The sequence below is a fragment of the Diabrotica virgifera genome, chromosome 7 (assembly GCF_917563875.1).
Source record: "Diabrotica virgifera virgifera chromosome 7, PGI_DIABVI_V3a".
Classification (NCBI taxonomy): domain Eukaryota; kingdom Metazoa; phylum Arthropoda; class Insecta; order Coleoptera; family Chrysomelidae; genus Diabrotica; species Diabrotica virgifera.
The window spans coordinates 110,787,375-110,806,636 of NC_065449.1; the positions used below are offsets into that span (position 1 = coordinate 110,787,375).

Consider the following 19,262-nt stretch of genomic DNA (forward strand, 5'->3'; position numbering starts at 1 on the left):
GAAATTGTTAGAATATAACAAACCGGTATAATTATGTTTAGTGGACCTTAAGAAAGCATTTGACAAGGTCAAATTAAAGGACGTTATGCATTTATTGTACTCAAGACAGAGGTTCCTCTAGGAATAATTAAAACGATTGAAAACATCTACCAGAACAACACAATAAAAGTGTAAATAGAAGATAAACTAACTTATATCCAATTGAAGCTGGCGATGGGATAAAACAGGAGGATTCATTGAATTCTTTTTTGTTCAACCTGATCATGAATGGAATAATAAAAAAAGTAAGAACGAAAAAAAGCATACCAAATGGAAGAAAACCAACTTAAAATAATCTAATGATGAAAGGGTTATAATAAATAATCTGTTATGCAGACGATGCAATACTAATCTCTCAAAGTGAAGCTGAGCTATAACATCAAATCCAATCAGATGTAAATTGGAGCTGGAGGGTCAGATAATAGAACAAGTGATAATAGTAGTAAAGTAAGGGCAGCAAGAGACGGTTCCCCAATAAGAAGACGATCAGTGGGAAGACCACGAAAACGATGAAACAACAACTTACTGGAGGCTCATTCAAAAAAACAGACATATTCATGTCTATAGTATTCTTTGTTGTAAATGCGCTGGAAATCGTGCCGACCAAGGCAAGAGAACCTAACAGAAAAACGAATACCAGACCTGTGGGAAAACACCGAAGTAATATTCTTACACAAAAAAGTTACACAATTTTATCATCATACATTCCTTAGCAACCCTACATTCTCACACTATTTTTAAATCCTATGATTTCACCTGACGTTTTGACAATAATTCGTTGTGGAGGAAATCTTTTGATATGCTACCTCTTCTTCCATTTAAATTCCACTTGGTAATGACGCTGTCGTTTCCACTAAGAATTTCCAAAATACATTTTGATTCTATGAGATCCTTAAAGGCGACTGCATGCTGAAAAGAAAAAAAAAACAATAATTTAAAGTTGTTCGATAAAGTTCTAGGATGATCTACGATCTATTCAATAAAATTCATGACTTGTTTATTTATTTAATTTTAACTACAGCTATTAGATAAGATAATATATAAAAATGGCGTTGGCATAGGAAATGTCTTGTCGAGTTGAATACATCTTTTTTCATCCGAGCATCATTTTAATCATGCTTTTAATTTTTTAGGGGAGTGCAATTATAACGAAAACATGCATTGTTTTGGAAAAATTCAAACAAGCTTATATTTTTCTAAAACCTTTTTTGTTAGTTTATATACAAGTTAAAGTAAAAAGTTCTACTCGCAGATTTGGCCGCTAATTGTTTATTAATTGTTTAAACAATAACAATTGTTTTTTGTATAAATAATTTTAAAAATATCGTTGAGTTCATCATTTTTCTTTGATCAAATATATTTCAATTTTGGTTATGCTGAATCAGAATATGGCATTACAATTTGAAAATTCTTATACAGAAGCTCTTATACAGTATGTTTGCTAGCTAGGTACTACATGGAAAACTTTTTTATTATCAATTTTACGAAATGCCTTTTCTTCATAAAATGCTCTACCTGGTCTAAAATCTAAAGGCGGAAATACATATCCGCGCCGCGAACTCCGCGCCGTGTGTGCGCCGCGCGTTCGTGGCGCGGTTATTGTTCGTTAAAATTTTTCATTTTGACGATCCAGAGGAAACTTACGAACGTTTAGTAATTGTAGATAATCATGTCTCTGTCCTGTACTTCTACTACATCTTATTTTGGTATTGTTCTGAAACTATTTTCTTGTGTCATCTTATGCAATTTACTATTTTATGTGGAATAAGCCACAGTTTGGGAACATTTCGGGAACTACCTTTTTCGCTTCCTGGCAACACAAATATAATGGTAGGGGAGCCCAAGCGGGGATTTTTGCAGTTACTCGAGCGCGTCAGATTATCATATGGGGAGAAACGTGGTACCCTGCAGATGTACCTCCACCATATATTGGCTCTTAACACAGGGGAGTTCGTTCAGGGGGGCCCGAAAAAAAATCTATCCTTAAAATATTCGAAATTGTCAGATTAAGATAAGGTAAGTTAAGTACATGCAAAAGAGTCTATATTTCAAAAATATGACGATTTGAGCGGGGCGTACGGAAATGGGTGAGTCAAAAAGTTTCACAAAAAAAAGCGAATATTTCGCGAAATGAACGTCAGATTGAAAAACTAAAAACTACGTGTTCAATATTTTTCAAAAATCTATCGAAAAATACCAAACTTGACCCCCACGGAGAGGGGTGGGGGGTAAATTTAAAATTTTAAATACAAATCCCGCGATCTTTCGCAAAATAAACATCATATCGAAAAACTGCAAAATACACTTTATCAATGTTTTTGAAAAATCTATCGAATGGTTCCAAGCACGACCCCCCACGGAGGTGAGGTGGGGGGTTACTTTAAAATCTTAAATGGTAGACCCCGTTTCTTATTGCAGATTTGGATTGTTTGTATAAAAATAAACAACTTTTATTCGAAACATTTTTTTGAATTATGGATAGATGGCGCTATAATCGGAAAAAAGATTGTTGGAAATGTAAAATTAAATTAAAAAATGGGAAGTCCCCACTAAAATGGAAAATTTTACTTAACTTTTTTGGTTTTAGGACCTAATAATCACAACCCAATAGGTCCCCAAAGCGCTCGAGTGACTGCACATTTAGCATACTTTGCTCCCCTACCATAATATATCTGCTTGTTCCTACAACCAGAAACAAAATTAGAGAACTATAGGTACTTCCAAGTCATGCGATACCTTTTTCGTTTTCCGGTGACGCAATTGTAATGTATCTGCTTGTTTCAACTGCGTAGCTTCACTAGAAACGAAATTAGGGAACTATAGGTTCTTCCAAGCCCTGTGTTAACTTTTTCGCTTTCCGGTGACCCAATTATAATATATCTGCTTGTTCCAACTCCGTTGCTTCACCAGAAGCGAAGTTAGGAAACTATAGGCTCTTCCAAGATGTGCGTTACCTTTTTCGCTTTCCCACGACACAATTATAACATATTTACTTGTTCCAACTCCGTTGCTTCACCAGAAGCGAAGTTAGGAAACTATAGGCTCTTCCATGTTGTGCGTTACCTTTTTCGTTTTCCGGTGACCCAATTATAATATATATGCTTGTTCCAACTACGTTGCTTCACCAGAAGCGAAGTTAGAAAACTATTGGGTCTTCCAAGTTGTGCGTTAGCTTTTTCGCTTTCCGACGACACAATTATAACATATCTACTTGTTCCAACTCCGTTGCTTCACCAGAAGCGAAGTTAGGAAACTATAGGCTCTTCCAAGTTGTGCGTTACCTTTTTCGTTTTCCGGTGACATAATTATAATATATCTGCTTGTTCCAACTCCTTTGCTTCACCAGAAGGGAAGTTAGAAAACTATTGGGTCTTCCAAGTTGTGCGTTACCTTTTTGGCTTTCCGGTGACCCAATTATAATATATCTGCTTGTTCCAACTCCGTTGCTTCACCAGAAACGAAGTTAGAAAACTACTGGGTCTTCCAAGTTGTGCGTTACCGTTTTGGCTTTCTGGTGACCCAATTATAATATATCTGCTTGTTCCAACTCCGTTGCTTCAATAGAAGCGAAGTTAGAAAACTATTGGGTCTTTCAAGTTGTGCGTTACCTCTTTCGTTTTCTGGTGACCCAATTATAATATATCTGCTTGTTCCAACTCCTTTGCTTCACCAGAAGCGAAGTTAGAAAACTATTGGGTCTTCCAAGTTGTGCGTTACCTTTTTGGCTTTCCGGTGACCCAATTATAATATATCTGCTTGTTCCAACTCTGTTGCTTCACCAGAAGCGAAGTTAGAAAACTATTGGGTCTTCCAAGTTGTGCCTTACCTTTTTCGCTTTCCGGTGACACAATTATAATATATCCGCTTGTTTCAACTGCGTTGCTTCACCAGACACGAAGTTAGAAAACTATAGGTTCTCCAAGTCGTGCGTTACCTATTTCGCTTTCCGGTGACACATAATATATATCTGCTTATGAATGTTTTTTTGATATTGATAACTATTTCCGAAGTGAAAGTCGAAAGGTCAAGTAAACTTGATTTCAAACTCGAATTGTGGCTTATGCCCAAATAAAATAATAAATCTTATTTTTAATACATGTTATTTTTAGTACAACAATGAACTAACATTTTTTAAAAAGGTCCGCGTGTACATTTTTTTATTTCAGCTTCTATTTCCGTTCAAATCGGATTTAAGTTGTTTCTTTAAATTAAATGGTTCTTTATTGAGGATCCCACAATAATGATTTTCCACGGTAAACATCAATTTCCTTCCGACAGTTCCGACCATTCCATTACTAACAAATATTCAACTCATGCGTGCCAAAACCAACAAACCACTCGCAAACCCGTCCAAATACGTATTGCGAACCATCAAAGCGTTTGTTGAAAAACCGACAGAATTTAGATAGTGGTGCGCCGTGTGCGTGCCGTTTGTGCGTCACTTGAAAACACGTACTAATCTGACGAATACGCTGCGCGCGAGCGGCTCGCACACCGAGCAGAGCGCATATGTATCTCCGCCTTAAGATACAACCATCAAATATCAAACTTTGTTAGTTTTATACGAGGTATGTAAATAATATGAATTTTTCTTAAGAGTTAAGTGCCTTTATTATTCACAATATTTTAATTAGAAGGATGTAATTGAACACTAAAAACATATGTTTTAATTCCAAACAACTTTTTTTAATAACAATTTTCGATATTGTGAATTATAAAGGTACTTTACTCTTGAGTGAAATTCATATTTTTTGACATAGCTCGTATACAATTATTATTGCAGAGTATTTTATAAAGAATAACTTTTTTTCGTAAAAAAAGTTATTCTTTTAAGTATTTTATAAAGAATAAAGACTGATAATAAAAAAGATATCAATAGGTTCGAAGTTACGCAGACATACTGTATAAGAACTAAAAAACATTTTTTTTTGTTGAACATTTATTATTGTTGAAGCTTAATTATTAAATGTATTTTAGGTAAGTTTTACAGAAAACAGTTTTGATCACTTTGTATAAACATTTTTTTGGCTGGTAATTTTAGGTTTTTGTATTACATTTTTGTTATCTTTCTTAATTTTCTTAAAAAGAAATAGTTTATTTCATTTCTAAAGTAAAATAATTTAGTGCATTTTAAAGACTACATCCTAGTCTTAAAAAATCACCTACACAACTGTAATAGATATGTTCAAACTTGAGTAATACCGTCTTAAAGTGGTGTTATTTCTGTAAATCTATAACATTTTCAAAAATTACATATTTGTGACGTCGCATCATTTGAATTAAATTTTTGAGATTTTTTTTGAATAAAACATCGTTTAGTAGGATGTTTGAAAGGTAAGTTGTGCAAAATTTAGAGTTTTATAAGAAAAATTGTATTAGTTACACATTTTTAAATCATTTTTAAACAAAATTCATGTAAGTCTCACTTTCAGCCCACACCTTACTTATGCCCATACATTTTATTTCTTTTTATTATAACCATAAGATAGTTTAGTTATTCTTCTTTCATGTCCAATTTTTAAAATTTCATTTGATCGATTAGATAAAGAATTACATTAAAATAACTCAACCGTGCACTTCGCCGTACGCTAGTTTACAGTGCGCCAATGTTTGTGAGAAGGGTGACTTTAGCGTTAAAAATAAAAAATTATAGAAGCTACAGATTTAATTTTAGAAAAATCTTTATGTAAGGTTTATTTTGTAAAATTTTCTGAATTTTGCAATGATCAAGTCAGTTTTTTTCTAAAAGTTATATTTTCCGAGTTATTTAAAAGACATCTAATTTCGCAGTTCATTTCTTTAATAAAAAATGAAGCACCCATTTTTCGAGTAGAACTTTTTGATATGTTGTTTACTAAACATTTATTAATAAAATTACAAAAAGTTCTATCTTGTTTGATTTTTTCCGAAGTGAAAATCTATATGCACTCCCCTATTTAACGTCTTTATATATCCTAAATATCTTGCTATATGATTTACTTGCGTTATTTATTTTATATACCTACTTTATTTAATCAAATTAACTTACTGTTTGGTAATCATACAAAAGTCTTGATTTGATGGGTGTCTCCGTCGTGGAAACATTCTGTTTAAGAATGGTGTTATTCTAGAATGAAAAATAATTACAAAAATTTTAGAACTATTCAAAGATACATAATAGTTGAATTATTTCAGGGTAATATAGAATAGAACATTATGCTATATATGCTACGATCATCAGAAAGATATATTTTTATGCTTCATAGACTTTGAAAAAGCGTGTGACGGAATAAGACACGATTTACCACTAGAACGATTTCAAAAGGTCAGTTTAGATTTCAAAGACATCAAACTACTAAAAACGTATACTGGAACCAAAACGCCAGAATTAGGATCGAACGTTCCACGTCCACAGTAGTAATAATAATTATGAAGGGAGTTAGACAAGGATGCGTTTTGTCAACCCTGCTGTTTAACCTTTTTTACGAGTTTCTATTTTAAGAGACACTGGAGGATTTCAAAGATGGAGTCAAGGTAAATACCGTAACCATCAACAGCATCAACTACGCCGATGATACGGTTGATTGTGGATCAACTTGACTCATATACAGTACCAACTCAGTCTGTGAGCAATTCGATATGAAAATACAAACAAAAGTGATGTCAATCCGAAAAAAACATCAAGTACATCAACCTTGCACAATATACGGGCACATTTAAAAACAGGTCAATAAATTTAGGTACCTTTGGTGTTGGATCGATAGAAATCTAAACAGGCCAGAACATCTGCCCAAAAAGATGAAAAGACTTATGTGATTCTCGAATAAAACTCGAAATTCGAATACTTTTATCGAAATGCTATATCTAGTCGACTTTTCTCTATGCAGTTGAAACGTGGACCCTTAAAACATTAACCGTAAATAAATTGGAGGCCTGTGGATGTACCGGAGAAACCCCAAAATTTCATGGATGTCGCATAACTCAAAGGAAAAAATGCTGTATAGAGTATACAAAAAACAAAAATATTTCAACGCAGTCAAATTTAGAAAAGCATACCTAGGCCACATACTGAGAAATAATAAGTAAATACCAATATACTCAACTAAGAGTGAAAGGAAACATCGAGGGAACGAGAGGAAGGAAAAGACTATCGTGGCTAAGAAACATCCGACAATGGACAGGGCTAAATTTTGAACAGCTAATAAGAACAGCTGAAGACAGACAAGAGTTTGCACTTATAGTAGCCAACCTCCATTGATGAGAGAGCACTTTAAGAAGAATATAGTATATTAGTATTTTTAATAAAAATAAATAACTCAGTCTTCCTCTCTATTGCCAACCATTGTCAAATTGCCGCACTTGTCTTCTTGACTGCCTCGTATATATCATAATATCATACCATCTCAATTTTAGCCTGTATTATAGGATTCGTGTCTAGAATACTTTTCATTTGATGGAATTGAGACATGGATTACACACCTCGCTTATATCACCAATAAAACATTAAGAGCACTTTGGGCATGCTGAAAGTTTTTTACCTCTAGCCTCTACTTTTAAATTCCTGTCCTTATACATCTCAATTTTATCTAAGTTCATGCACCAACCGAAAGATAGGACGGCTTAATTAAATTTTAATATGTCTTTCATCACGAGTTATAGGCGAGGCAACTAAACATTAAACCTAGGAATTTTGTAAGATCTATCGTCATGCGACTTTTTGAATTCGATTCGAGAGAGTGTCAGGCAATTTTGTGAACTACATTGATCTCCAGCAAAAATTCTTGTGCATGAGAAAATGCATTTTCTCAATAAGTGCACTCGAAGAAATGGAAAATGAAAAATGGAGACCTCTGGAAATATTGACGGAAATGAGTTTAATTTTTATACTTAAAGGTTTTGGAGGTCACTGAACACGAATTTCATGGCGGCGATGGTCTCCGAGGTACCTGTTGCCCAGGGTGGAACTCGTCGCCTGGGACCATCAAATAATTCGCGGTACTATCGAATAATTCGCGAAATGAAAATTGGATCGAAAAGCTGAAAAATACGTTTTCAATATTTTTAAAAAATCTATCGAATGACACTAAACACGACACCCCCGCTCTACTCCCTGGAGGTAATATGGGGGTTGCTTTAAAATCTTAAATAGAAACCCCCATTTGATATTGCAGATTTGGATTGCTTACGTAAACATAAGCAAATTTTATTCGAGACATTTTTTCGAATTGTGTATAGATGGCGCTAAAAGCGAAAAAAAAAAACGATTTATCGGGATACCATAGGTAAATTTTAGAAACGGTCTAATATCTTGAGAAATAAACTTCCAAATAACAAACCAAAAAATACGTGTTTAATTTTAAATGTTTTCAAGATAGTATTTTTCGAGATAGATGGAAGCTTTAAAATCAAATAAGAATCCCCATGTTTTGTTGCAGATATGGATTCCTCATGAAAAAATAAGTACCTAACATATATTCGAAACATTATAATCAACTATTTTCAATGGGTTGGGTAATAAACCAAAATTTTACCAAAAAAATGATTTTATTAACGTTTCGAAGCCCAAATTGGGTTTCGTTGTCAAAATACAAAATACTACTAAAATAAACAAAAATGTGGTTGCTAAGTAGAAAAATTCTTCTAATAATTTATTTAATCTGACTCATTTATATTGGCAATTCAGACGTACTGACGTAAAGTAGAAGACTTTAAAATGATATCGCCAATATTTATGAGTTGCGTTCCTGGGATGACTTTACTAAAAGATAGTTCATTCGATTACATGAAATCAACAGTGGCGGCTCGTAACCTCAGTATGCGGGTAGGCTACACATATACTTCGGGTAGGCGACAAAAAATATCCTACAATTTGTAATACATTTTGAGCCGTCTTGCAATACTAAATGTAATCTATGAGCGCAACAATGTGTAAAAATTGCTTTTGGAGCATCTACTTTAATTTTTGATTGTAATCCGTTTAAAGAACCGTGAACTTTCACCATCGTAAAATTGAGCAATTAATTTATTTTTGTAATCATATGGCTCAAGCACGTTTGAAATTAAACTATTTAGAGCGTCTGCAGATCTATTCTCGCTAACATCAAAAAACCCTAAAAATCTTTCTGTTACCTGACCAACTTTGTTAACAAAACGGATTGTTAAAGTACACTGTGATTTTTCGGTTATATCAGTAGTATCGTCCGCTAGTATAGAAAAACATTGACTTTCATTAATTTCTGTTGAAATTTCATTTTTTACGTAATCGGCAAGGCAATCTGATAATCATTTTGTATTGTTTTTGACAAACCCGTGAACACCCCTTCTATTTTTTAACATGATCCTGGATTTCCTGATCGCGTTTAACTACTAAATTAAAAATTTCTTTAAAATATTACCCATGTTTGAAGAATTATGGCTCTCATCACGACCGCGAAATGCAAGTTCTTGTTTTACTAACAGAATTGAAACATCAATTTCTTCAACTTCTTCAATCTTTTTCAACTTCTTCATTATAATATATCTTATTAGATAGAGAAATTTGTCCAGCTAAAGCACTGTCAATAGTTTGTTTATTTTTTTCTAACCGTTTTAAACCTAAGCAATTGTTTAAATGTTCTTTCGAAGATTCATGTTTTTTTACACTAGCTGATAAATTTTTCAAATCTGAATATCCCTGACTCATCCAAACATTTTACTTCAAATTTGAGAGCAACAGATAAGGCCAACAGAAAAGTGAATTTTTAAAATAACTTCCGCTTAGCCATTTATGATTTTCATACCATATTGTTTTAAACGATCTCGAAAATGGTCGATTGTCTTTTGCCTTATCTGTGGATAAAATTGTTAAATTTGGTAAAGGCCGGCCCATTGAAATAATTTCTGATCTTTCTTGATTTTGGCGCCTTGAAAAAGGCGTCTCGATCAAACTGCATATTACATCGTTTAAAATATTTATATTCGATGACTAAAGTTTTTCCACCAATAAAACTAACACACCTACGTTTCAACAACGTCAAATATTACTTATTTTATTTATGTATCAAATAATAATTTACTCTTCGAATAAATTGATAAGTTAACAATGAACCTCGCTTTAAATTTTTAATTATCTATATAATCTAATAACACAATTCGTCAGTTTAACTTTAAATTATCCAAATTGTATTGAAACACAATAAAAATATAATGGACGACTGACAAATAACTATTCACAGATTTATTTGTCGTTAGTGAATTATTACTAAATTAATATAAAATTAAAATTCCCTTCAATAGACCGATCTCAAATTTACCTGTTTATTATTCAGTTTTCATAAACAAATTTAAATTGTCCTACCTAGTTTTATTCAATACTTAACCTACTAATAACAGCCAAAATCAAAAAACAATTATTTAAAACAGTTTCACAAGACACAAGAGAAGCAACTGATAAAATTTTGTAGGTCCGGCTATAAGACTCTGTGCCTATCCGCCCTTTCAAAATCGTAGAATACGGTCGCTACCAGCAGACCTGCAGCAGGCCTGCTCGCGTAAACAGAGAGAGATCGCACGTCAATTCAGTGTTGGCGTCGTTCTATTTCAGGCTACGTTTTCAAGTGCCTGACCAAGGAAGAATATAGAATCTTATGCAGTACTACTGATACTACAAGGAGCGTACAATAATTATAACTACGGAGAAAATTTTATGGATATTTTTAAAAATAATTTGGATAATTTTTGCTATTTTATTGTAGGTATTGTGTCAAAATTTATAAATTACAATTTTGAAATAAGTAATTTATATTAATAATTTATATTATTGTACTACATTTGAAGAGGGTAGGCGGCGCCTACCTTGCCTACCCGACGGGCCGCCCCTGGAAATCAATCCCAACTCAAGAATATCCGTCACAAAAAAATCATAGCATGTGATCTGTCTTTAAAAAGACAACCAAATGCAACGATGACAGTAAAATTCTCGCGTTAGAGATTCCACAGTAAATCACGAGATTAATAAAATCATTTTTTTGGTAAAATTGTGGCTTATTTCCCATTGAAAATAGTTGATTATAAAAATACCACAAGGAAATAGCTTCAGAACAACATTCGAAACATTGTTTAGAATTGTTAATAGTAAATAAATTAATAGTGTGTTAATAAATAGTGTTTTTCTGATTATAGCGCCATCTATCCATAATTCGAAAAAATGTCTCCAATAAAAGTTACTTATTTACGTACGGAATCCAAATCTGCAATAAAAATGGGGGTTCCTATTTAAGCCACCTAAGCCTATTTAAGCACCTGGCCACCTGGTGCCTCGGAGACCATCGCTGTCATGAAATTCGTGTTCAGGGACCACCAAAACCCCCTAGTATAAAAATTGAACTCATTTTCGTCTATATTTCCTGAGTTCTAAATTTTTCATTTTCCATCTCTTCCAGATGCACTTTGAAAATGCATTTTCTTATGCACAAACATTTTTGCCGGAGGATAATTTAGTTCACAAAATTGCCTAACACTCTCTTGAATCGAATGCACAAAGTTGCATGACGGTTCATCTTACTGCAACAAAATTCCTAGGTTTTGGGCTTTTTAGTGCTTCGTTGCTTCGCCTATTAAAGACGTTTATTGTAGTATTGCCTAGACAAAATGTGACCATTTTAATAGGAGATTTTAAAGCTTAGAAAGACAACTATTTAGATCCAATATCGGTAAATATGGCCTATACGAATGCTTCAATGGTTTTAGTTCTTAGTGTATTTTGCAAAATTAAAGAATATTTTTATTGGGCCAATGATGTTCGATCATAAAAATATCCATAAGAATACTTGTAGTAGGTAGTATTACTAATGCGAGCCATCCCCGGGTGCATCTAAACATTCCGTATATGTATTTGGAACCTAGGAGTTTTCTATTGGTTCTTTGCAGCACGCGGTCATATTTTAACCAATAGGCGGCGAGGTTCCAAACGCATATACGGAATGTTATTGGGTGCCAAATTCATATACGGAATGTTAAATATTCGTACACCGAAAAAGATAAGTTTTTATTAGAGTCTGTTAAAAGGAGATTAATTTTAAAATACTTGTTACTGTATTATTAAATAAAAATAAAACAATTATAGTATTTGGAATGTTATTTTGTGCGAAATTCATATACGGTATGTTAAATATTCGTAGAACAAAAATACGATTTTTATTAAAGCTAATTAAAATGAGACTGGTTTTTAATAGTATATTTTGCAACGAACATTTAATGATGATCGTTATGAAGCGAGTATAAGGGATACGAAACGAGCCGCCTAGCGGCGAGTAGAGTACGAGCTTCATAATGATAATTAAATGCAAGTTATATACACGATTTTTTCTATGATCATTCACAAAAAAATATATTCAAATTTATTAATTTTGTAACGCAAACAAATTAAGTAGTTTGTCAGTCTGACAGTTTGTTTACATATTGAGAACTGTCAAAGACATGTTTTGTTTAATATTTGATTCGCCATTGGTTACTGCGCGTGTGCCACCTTTATCGCGAATGTCATATCGCGAATCTATTGGTTAAAAATCTGTATCCTAATGAAAATCTGTATCATAATGAAGTTCATTATGATACAGGTAGTGACATCATAATTGATATATTATAGTATGAGAATAGAAAAATTATTGTTAATGTAAAGATCCACAAGGAAAAAGGTTTTCCTGTAGTTGGCTGTATATCATATTATACAAAAAAACGAATAAAGTCCTTTATAAAAAGTCTGTATTTAAAATCCCTAAAAAGGGCTACATCACAGAACTAGTTTTCGATTGGTTGACCAATCATCATCAGTGCTTTCCTAAAATGAATATAACCTGATAAAATGATGCAAAGGTTTTAAAATTTTGACTACGTTTAAAAAAAGTTGTAGGTTATACTCACGTGACCTTATCATGCTAACCACCAAAATATAATATTACAAATTTTATTTACATATATTACATAATTACAAATACTTTGGTGGTTAGCATGTAAGATCACGTGAGTATAACGTACACCTTTTTTTAACCGTAGTCAAAATTTTAAAACCTTTGCACCATTTTATAAGGTTATATTCATTTTAAAAAAGCACTGATGATGATTGGTCAACCAATCGAAAACTAGTTCTGTGGTGTAGCCCTTTTTAGGGATTTTAAATATAGACCTTTTATAAAGAACTTTATTCGTTTTTATTGTATTATATGGTACACAGCAAACTACAGGAAAACCTTTTTCCTTATTGATCTTTAATAATACATTAACAATAATTTTTCTATTCTCATACTATAATATATCAATTATGATGTCACTACCTGCATCATAATGAACTTCATTATGATACAGATTTTCAATAAGATACAGATTTTTAACCAATAGAATCGCGATATGACATTCGCGATAAAGGTGGCACACGCGCAGTAACCAATGGCGAGTCAAATATATACGCTTTGACAGTTCTCAATATGTAAACAAACTGTCAGACTCACAAACTACTTAATTTGTTTGCGTTACAAAATTAATAAATTTGAATATATTTTTTTTGTGAACGATCATAGAAAAAATCGTGTATACAACTTGTATTTAATTATCATTATGAAGCTCGTACTCTATACGAAACTCGCCGCTAGGTGGCTCGTTTCGTATCCCTTACACTCGCTTCATAATGACCATAATTAAGTGCTCGTTGCATAATATACTATTAAAAACCAGTCTCATTTCAACTGGCTTTAATAAAAATCGTCTTTTTGTTCTACGAATATTTAACATACCGTATATGAATTTCCCACCAAATAACATTCCAAATACTATAATTGTTTTATTTTTGTTTCATTCAACAGTAACAAGTATTTTAAAATCAATCTCCTTTTAAGAGACTCTAATAAAAACTTATCTTTTTCGGTGTACGAATATTTTACATTCCTTATATGAATTTGGCACCGAATAACATTCCGTATATGCGTTTGGAACCTCGCCGCCTATTGGTTAAAATATGACCGCGTGCTGCAACGAACCAATAGAAAACTCCTAGGTTCCAAATACATATACGGAATGTTTAGATGCTCGGGTCTGGACGCAAATTGTGGCCATTTTTTAATTGAAGCTAACTGCAGACAAACACTTTCTGCACAAAAAGACTGTAAATCAAAATAGATTTCGATTTGCAAACAGCATTTTCAATCCAGCTGGATTTTTGCAAGATTGGCCTGAATCCAGCTGGATACAGCGCTAATCCAGCAAAATGTGGAATCAAAATAAAAACACGATTGTAATGTTTTTTTTGTCTATAATTGTAAATTTCTAAACAACAGAAACCTGAATTATTTAATTTTTTGGAAGTGAGACCTTAAAAAACATAGGACTAACCTACTTCGCACAGCATTGCGCATATAGCCGGTTGCGGAGAAAGCCGTTTCAGCCTCTATGCTGGTCGGTTTTAAGGTCATTAAATAGTCATAGACCATGGACAAATGATCGCCTTTTACTTCTTCGGTCTCATAAACGGCCATTTCCTTTCCCAAAATCTTTTCATAATCTTTTTGAAAACCAGTTTTTTTTTGTTATAAAAGTTTTTTCGTTCTCGTTTCAATTCAATCTCAAGTTCTTGTTATAAAGCAAAATTCACGGGCTTCTTCTTCCATTATGTCCTCTTGCACTGGTTCCACAATCGCTTGTTTATTTATACGACAAATTTTCCATCTCTTATCGCATTGCATTCTTATTCGGCATGAGGAAATAACCAGAATTGTTTAGTTCTTCGTCATACTTTTTTGGTGTTTTTAAGTACACTAATATACCTGTAATTTCAGAGAGACGCCGTTCCGCGATTCTGTTGTATAGTGCTTCCAATATATCGGCACTAAGGCTAGAGTCCTGGCTATTTAGTTTGTCTAAGACAAATTTCATGGTTGTATCGGCCGTTATCAAAGTGACTCTCTTATGCAAAGAGCTTCTACAGTAAGCTTCACCGGTTAAAGAGTGGCGATCAACTCATTGATTATTATTGACCACTCGTCAGCAGAGATTTTTATTCGCAGAATCAATGTATATCAACGCTTTATCGATTGAAACTTTTAGGCTATAGAAACTTTACAGTATACTGGGCTACTGCTAGAGTGATAGAATGGCGAGCTGCCGAGTCACGGCTTAGAATAAAGAGTCTAATGAAGACACTAAAAGTCACTTATTTCGATTTTAAAACGTTTGCGGATCCGCTTTGCTGGATCCAGCATGGTTTGGTGGATCCAGCATGTAAAAAAAGCGCTGGATCCAGCTGGATTGCTGGATGCTCGATCTAGCAATTGGAATCTCTAATTCCGATATGGAACACTGAGGCTTTCAAAGAGATACAAAAATCAACTGAACAACAGCGCAGACTACTTTGAAATCTACAGCAAATCAAAACAAAACTGACGTAATGCAAAAAATAAATAAAAATTCAATTACTTACAGTATCCAAACCAACGTAAGATACGGAAAGAAGACTGAAAAGAAGAACTGATTTGACAACGAATTCTACAGCATCCAAACAACTAAAATATTTGCCATTGGGCCATTGCTATAGATTTTACTATTTCCTAAATCTAAGGGTTATTTCATAACCTGGAATACCCGGAACAGTTTCAACTGGTTGAATAACGGTACCGTCACCAAGCAGCTCACCTTTATTTTGATGCACAATTACATATAGATCTTCCAATGGATCTAAAATAATGTATTGTCTTTGATTGTGATCAGATTGTGATTCTGATTTTTGGTTTTTCAGTTTCATTTTCATAGTCATCATAATACTCGTCATCACAATCTTTTCTATTTGGTTGGCGATTCAATAATATTGTGTTTTGACTAGGAAAGTTTTGGGGTAGTTCTGATTTTTTCATTATATATGGATTTTGGGCTGCTGAATCCGAATTATTGAGGTTTGCGGACAAAATTTCTTACCGGAACATTGAAAAAATCGCGAAAAAAGCGAAAAATTTCAGCTTTTTTCCGTTTTTTGCTGAAATCTCGAAAACTGTTAACTTTTAGTAAATGGTCTGTTAACAGAAATTAAAGTACTTAAAGTTATCTACAAATATCACTATTTACTTTTTTTTTCGGATGAACCGTTCGGTCTAAAGTACAAGTTGAAAATTGCCAATTTTTAACGGTCTCGGCAAAACCCACTTTTTATATTCCAAAACTTTATTTTTTATTAGAATGCTGTCATTTGATAAATTTCTCCTAGTTTTCTGTACAAATAATAAATGTTAGTTCATAGGTATGGTATGTTCCTTTTGACAGCTTCCATGAGTATATTCCGTCCTAAGAGGACGGGAATATCTCTGCTTTTCCCTTAGGGCCACAGAAGATCAGGCACAGATGGAGTCACAGTTTCAGTTGGTGAACATTTCCTTCGGATCTGTTATCTTGATTTCTGATAAACCTTAAGGTTATGTGCTTTTAAAATGAATTGGTTGAACAGGTCCCTGACTTCCATAAACCTCAGGCGCGGGTTTCTTTTTTATCCGAGGAATGGATTGCTTAGGAGCTACTGCATGTTTTGGTGCAATACAAGAAATGCCACATATAACGTGAAAAGTGTGGTGTTCGTCCATTGTATGTACGTTAAAATCAGCGTTATCGTACACCTGCTGTGTAAAGCACGACAGGTCAATTTTCTGCTGAACGCCTGCGAATGCTGACACTTCCAGGCGAACAGCTGTATAGGGTGAACAAAATCAAAAATCCCTACATCAACCTATTTTCTTGAGCCGTACTTTTTGTAGAGAAAACGGCCAACCCTGCAAGGAATGGTGAGACCAACTACTATCTGGGCCTTACTGCCGCTACAAGACTTTGAGCAAGTACGTTGCTTATCTGGAAGTGTCAGCAATCGCAGGCGATCCGCAGAAAATTGACCAGCCATGCTTTACACAACAGGTGTACGAAAACGCTGATTTTAACCCTTTCTATACCAGGCCTTAATTTGCATGTTGGTCCCGCAATCCCAAAGGTTTTTTCATGCTTAGAGTCCCATTGCCTTATATATACGTCGCATATAAATAAACAAATAAATGACCAAAACATGTTTTTAATGAGTTTTTTTAACCAACGTTTTCTTTTCAAAAGTACCCATCAGAGAGCAAAACCAACTTGAAAAAATGTAACTAACTTAAAAAAAAATAATGTAATGTAAATTAACCTTAAAAGTTTTCTTTTGTTTGGTACTCCTCAAAACATGACACTACACAAAGGCCGACTCCGCATCTTGCACACATGTATCTCGATTCGCTTCTTTTTTTCTGGTCTTTTCTGTGGCTACAAACGCTTCACCTTCTAGCAGCTACCTATAAGCGTTGCCACCAGTGCTACAATATAGCATATATCTAAAATATGTGAACAAATATATACGGCAATGGGTCCGCATGACCTGTCTTAGGTGCCAACATTTTGAGAGTTTGGTAACAATAATATAACATTTTTGGACATATCTCTACGGAATTGGGACCCCAATGAGTCTAAAATTTCATAAGCAACGCATATTTTCGGCTTTGGTAAATTGAGACCATAACACCTTGAACGTATATATACGGCGGCTGGGAATACAGACCCATTTTTTCAAAAACATATATATGCAGCATTGGGACAGAAAGGGTTAACGTACATACAATCGACGGATACCACACTTTTTACGTCATGGGTGGCATTTCTTGTATTGCACCAAAACATGCAATAGCTCCTAACCAATCTATTCCTCGGCTAAAAACTAAACCCGCACCTGCGGTTTATGGAAGTCAGAGAGCTCTTCAACTAATATATTTTGAAAGGACAAAACCTCAAGGTTTATCAGAAATCAAGATCCGAAGGGAATGTTCACACCAACTGAAACTGTGACTCCATTTGTGCCTGATCTTCTGTAGCTCTAAGGGAAAAGCAGAGACATTCTCGGTATATTAGAATGGAATGGATTTATGGAAGCTGTGAGAAGAGACATACCATATTCATATTATGATCTAACATTTATTATTTGTACAGAAAACTAGGAGAAATTTATCAAATGACAGCATTCTAATAAAAACTAAAGTTTTGGAATGTAAAAAGTGGGTTTAGCCGAGACCGTTAAAAATTGGCAATTTTCAACTTGAACTTTAGACCGAACGGTTTGTCTGAAAAAAAAAGTAAATAGTGATGTTTGTAGATAATTTTAAGTACTTTAATTTCTGTTAAAAGATCATTTACTAAAAGTTAATAGTTTTCGAGATTTGAGCAGAAATGCGGAAAAAAGCTGAAATTTTTCGATTTTCTCTCGATTTTTTCAAAGTTCCGGCAAGAAATTTTGTCCGCAAACCTCATATTCGGATTCAGCAGCCCAAAATCCATATATAATGAAAGAAATCAGAACTACCCCAAAACTTTCCCACTAGGGAGCTCGTAGAGTACAAATTGACTGGATCATGGTTTGAATTTAATTTTTATGGATTTGGTTTTTTAATTTTTTTTGCATTTATGGGTCTCTCACCGTAGTGGATGGACTGGGTTCATCAGGAATGGCCACCCTTTTTGAATTAGTTTTTGATACTGTTGTCGCACGTTGAACTTGTTTCTGTGATAGTTTCTCTCTTGCAACACTAAAATCAATTTTTGTTGGAATAAACGGGCCAGTCTTAGTAAAATTCTTAACAAATCCGGTTCCTCCGGAATCAGCTTGTACTGCTCCTGCAGCTCATGTATATTTTACTCCATACTTAAATCTTCCTTGAACTTGAGGTTGTGACATACCGGAATAAGTGTCACGTTGTGCTCTAGCTGTACTTGCTGCCATAATAACAGATCAATAGAAAGTTTGTTCGCAATCTGTAGGAATATAGACAGGTATAAGTATTTTCTCCAATACAATTTGAACAATTGACTAAGTACGTGGAATATCAGATAAAAAATTATCAGTGTGGTTTTAGGAAAAACCATCCTCTTTTTCGTGCGACTAGGATTACTCCTGTTTGCCTGCGTCTTATTCTGTTTCAGTTATTGTTAACTGTACATTGCTTTTCCACCTTTTCGGCGGCCTTCCAACGGATCTTCTGCTATACAGCTTGTTATTTTTACAGATGTTGGCTAATCTATCTGGTACCATTCAGTTTACATGTTCCTTCCATTTTTTTTTGTTTTTATCCACCTGTTAATATTTTGAATTTTGCATTGTTCGCATGTACTTCTGTTGCTTTGTCTGTCTCTTAATGATATGCCCACTATTGGTCCTAATACTTTTA

General features: G+C 33.9%; 1 protein-coding gene across 8 annotated transcripts in view; it reads right to left on the bottom strand.

Annotated features, from left to right (window-relative positions):
• LOC126888329 (collagen alpha-1(III) chain-like) overlaps positions 1-19,262 on the bottom strand; it is a 68,234-nt gene that overhangs the window by 23,911 nt on the left and 25,061 nt on the right. For all 8 annotated transcript variants that reach the window (XM_050656480.1, XM_050656478.1, XM_050656481.1 and 5 more), the window contains exons 2-3: positions 6,068-6,145; positions 796-948 (exon numbers count right to left, since the gene is read on the bottom strand). In XM_050656480.1, the coding sequence (XP_050512437.1) occupies positions 796-948; positions 6,068-6,145 (231 nt within the window). The remainder of the gene's footprint in view (positions 1-795; positions 949-6,067; positions 6,146-19,262) is intronic.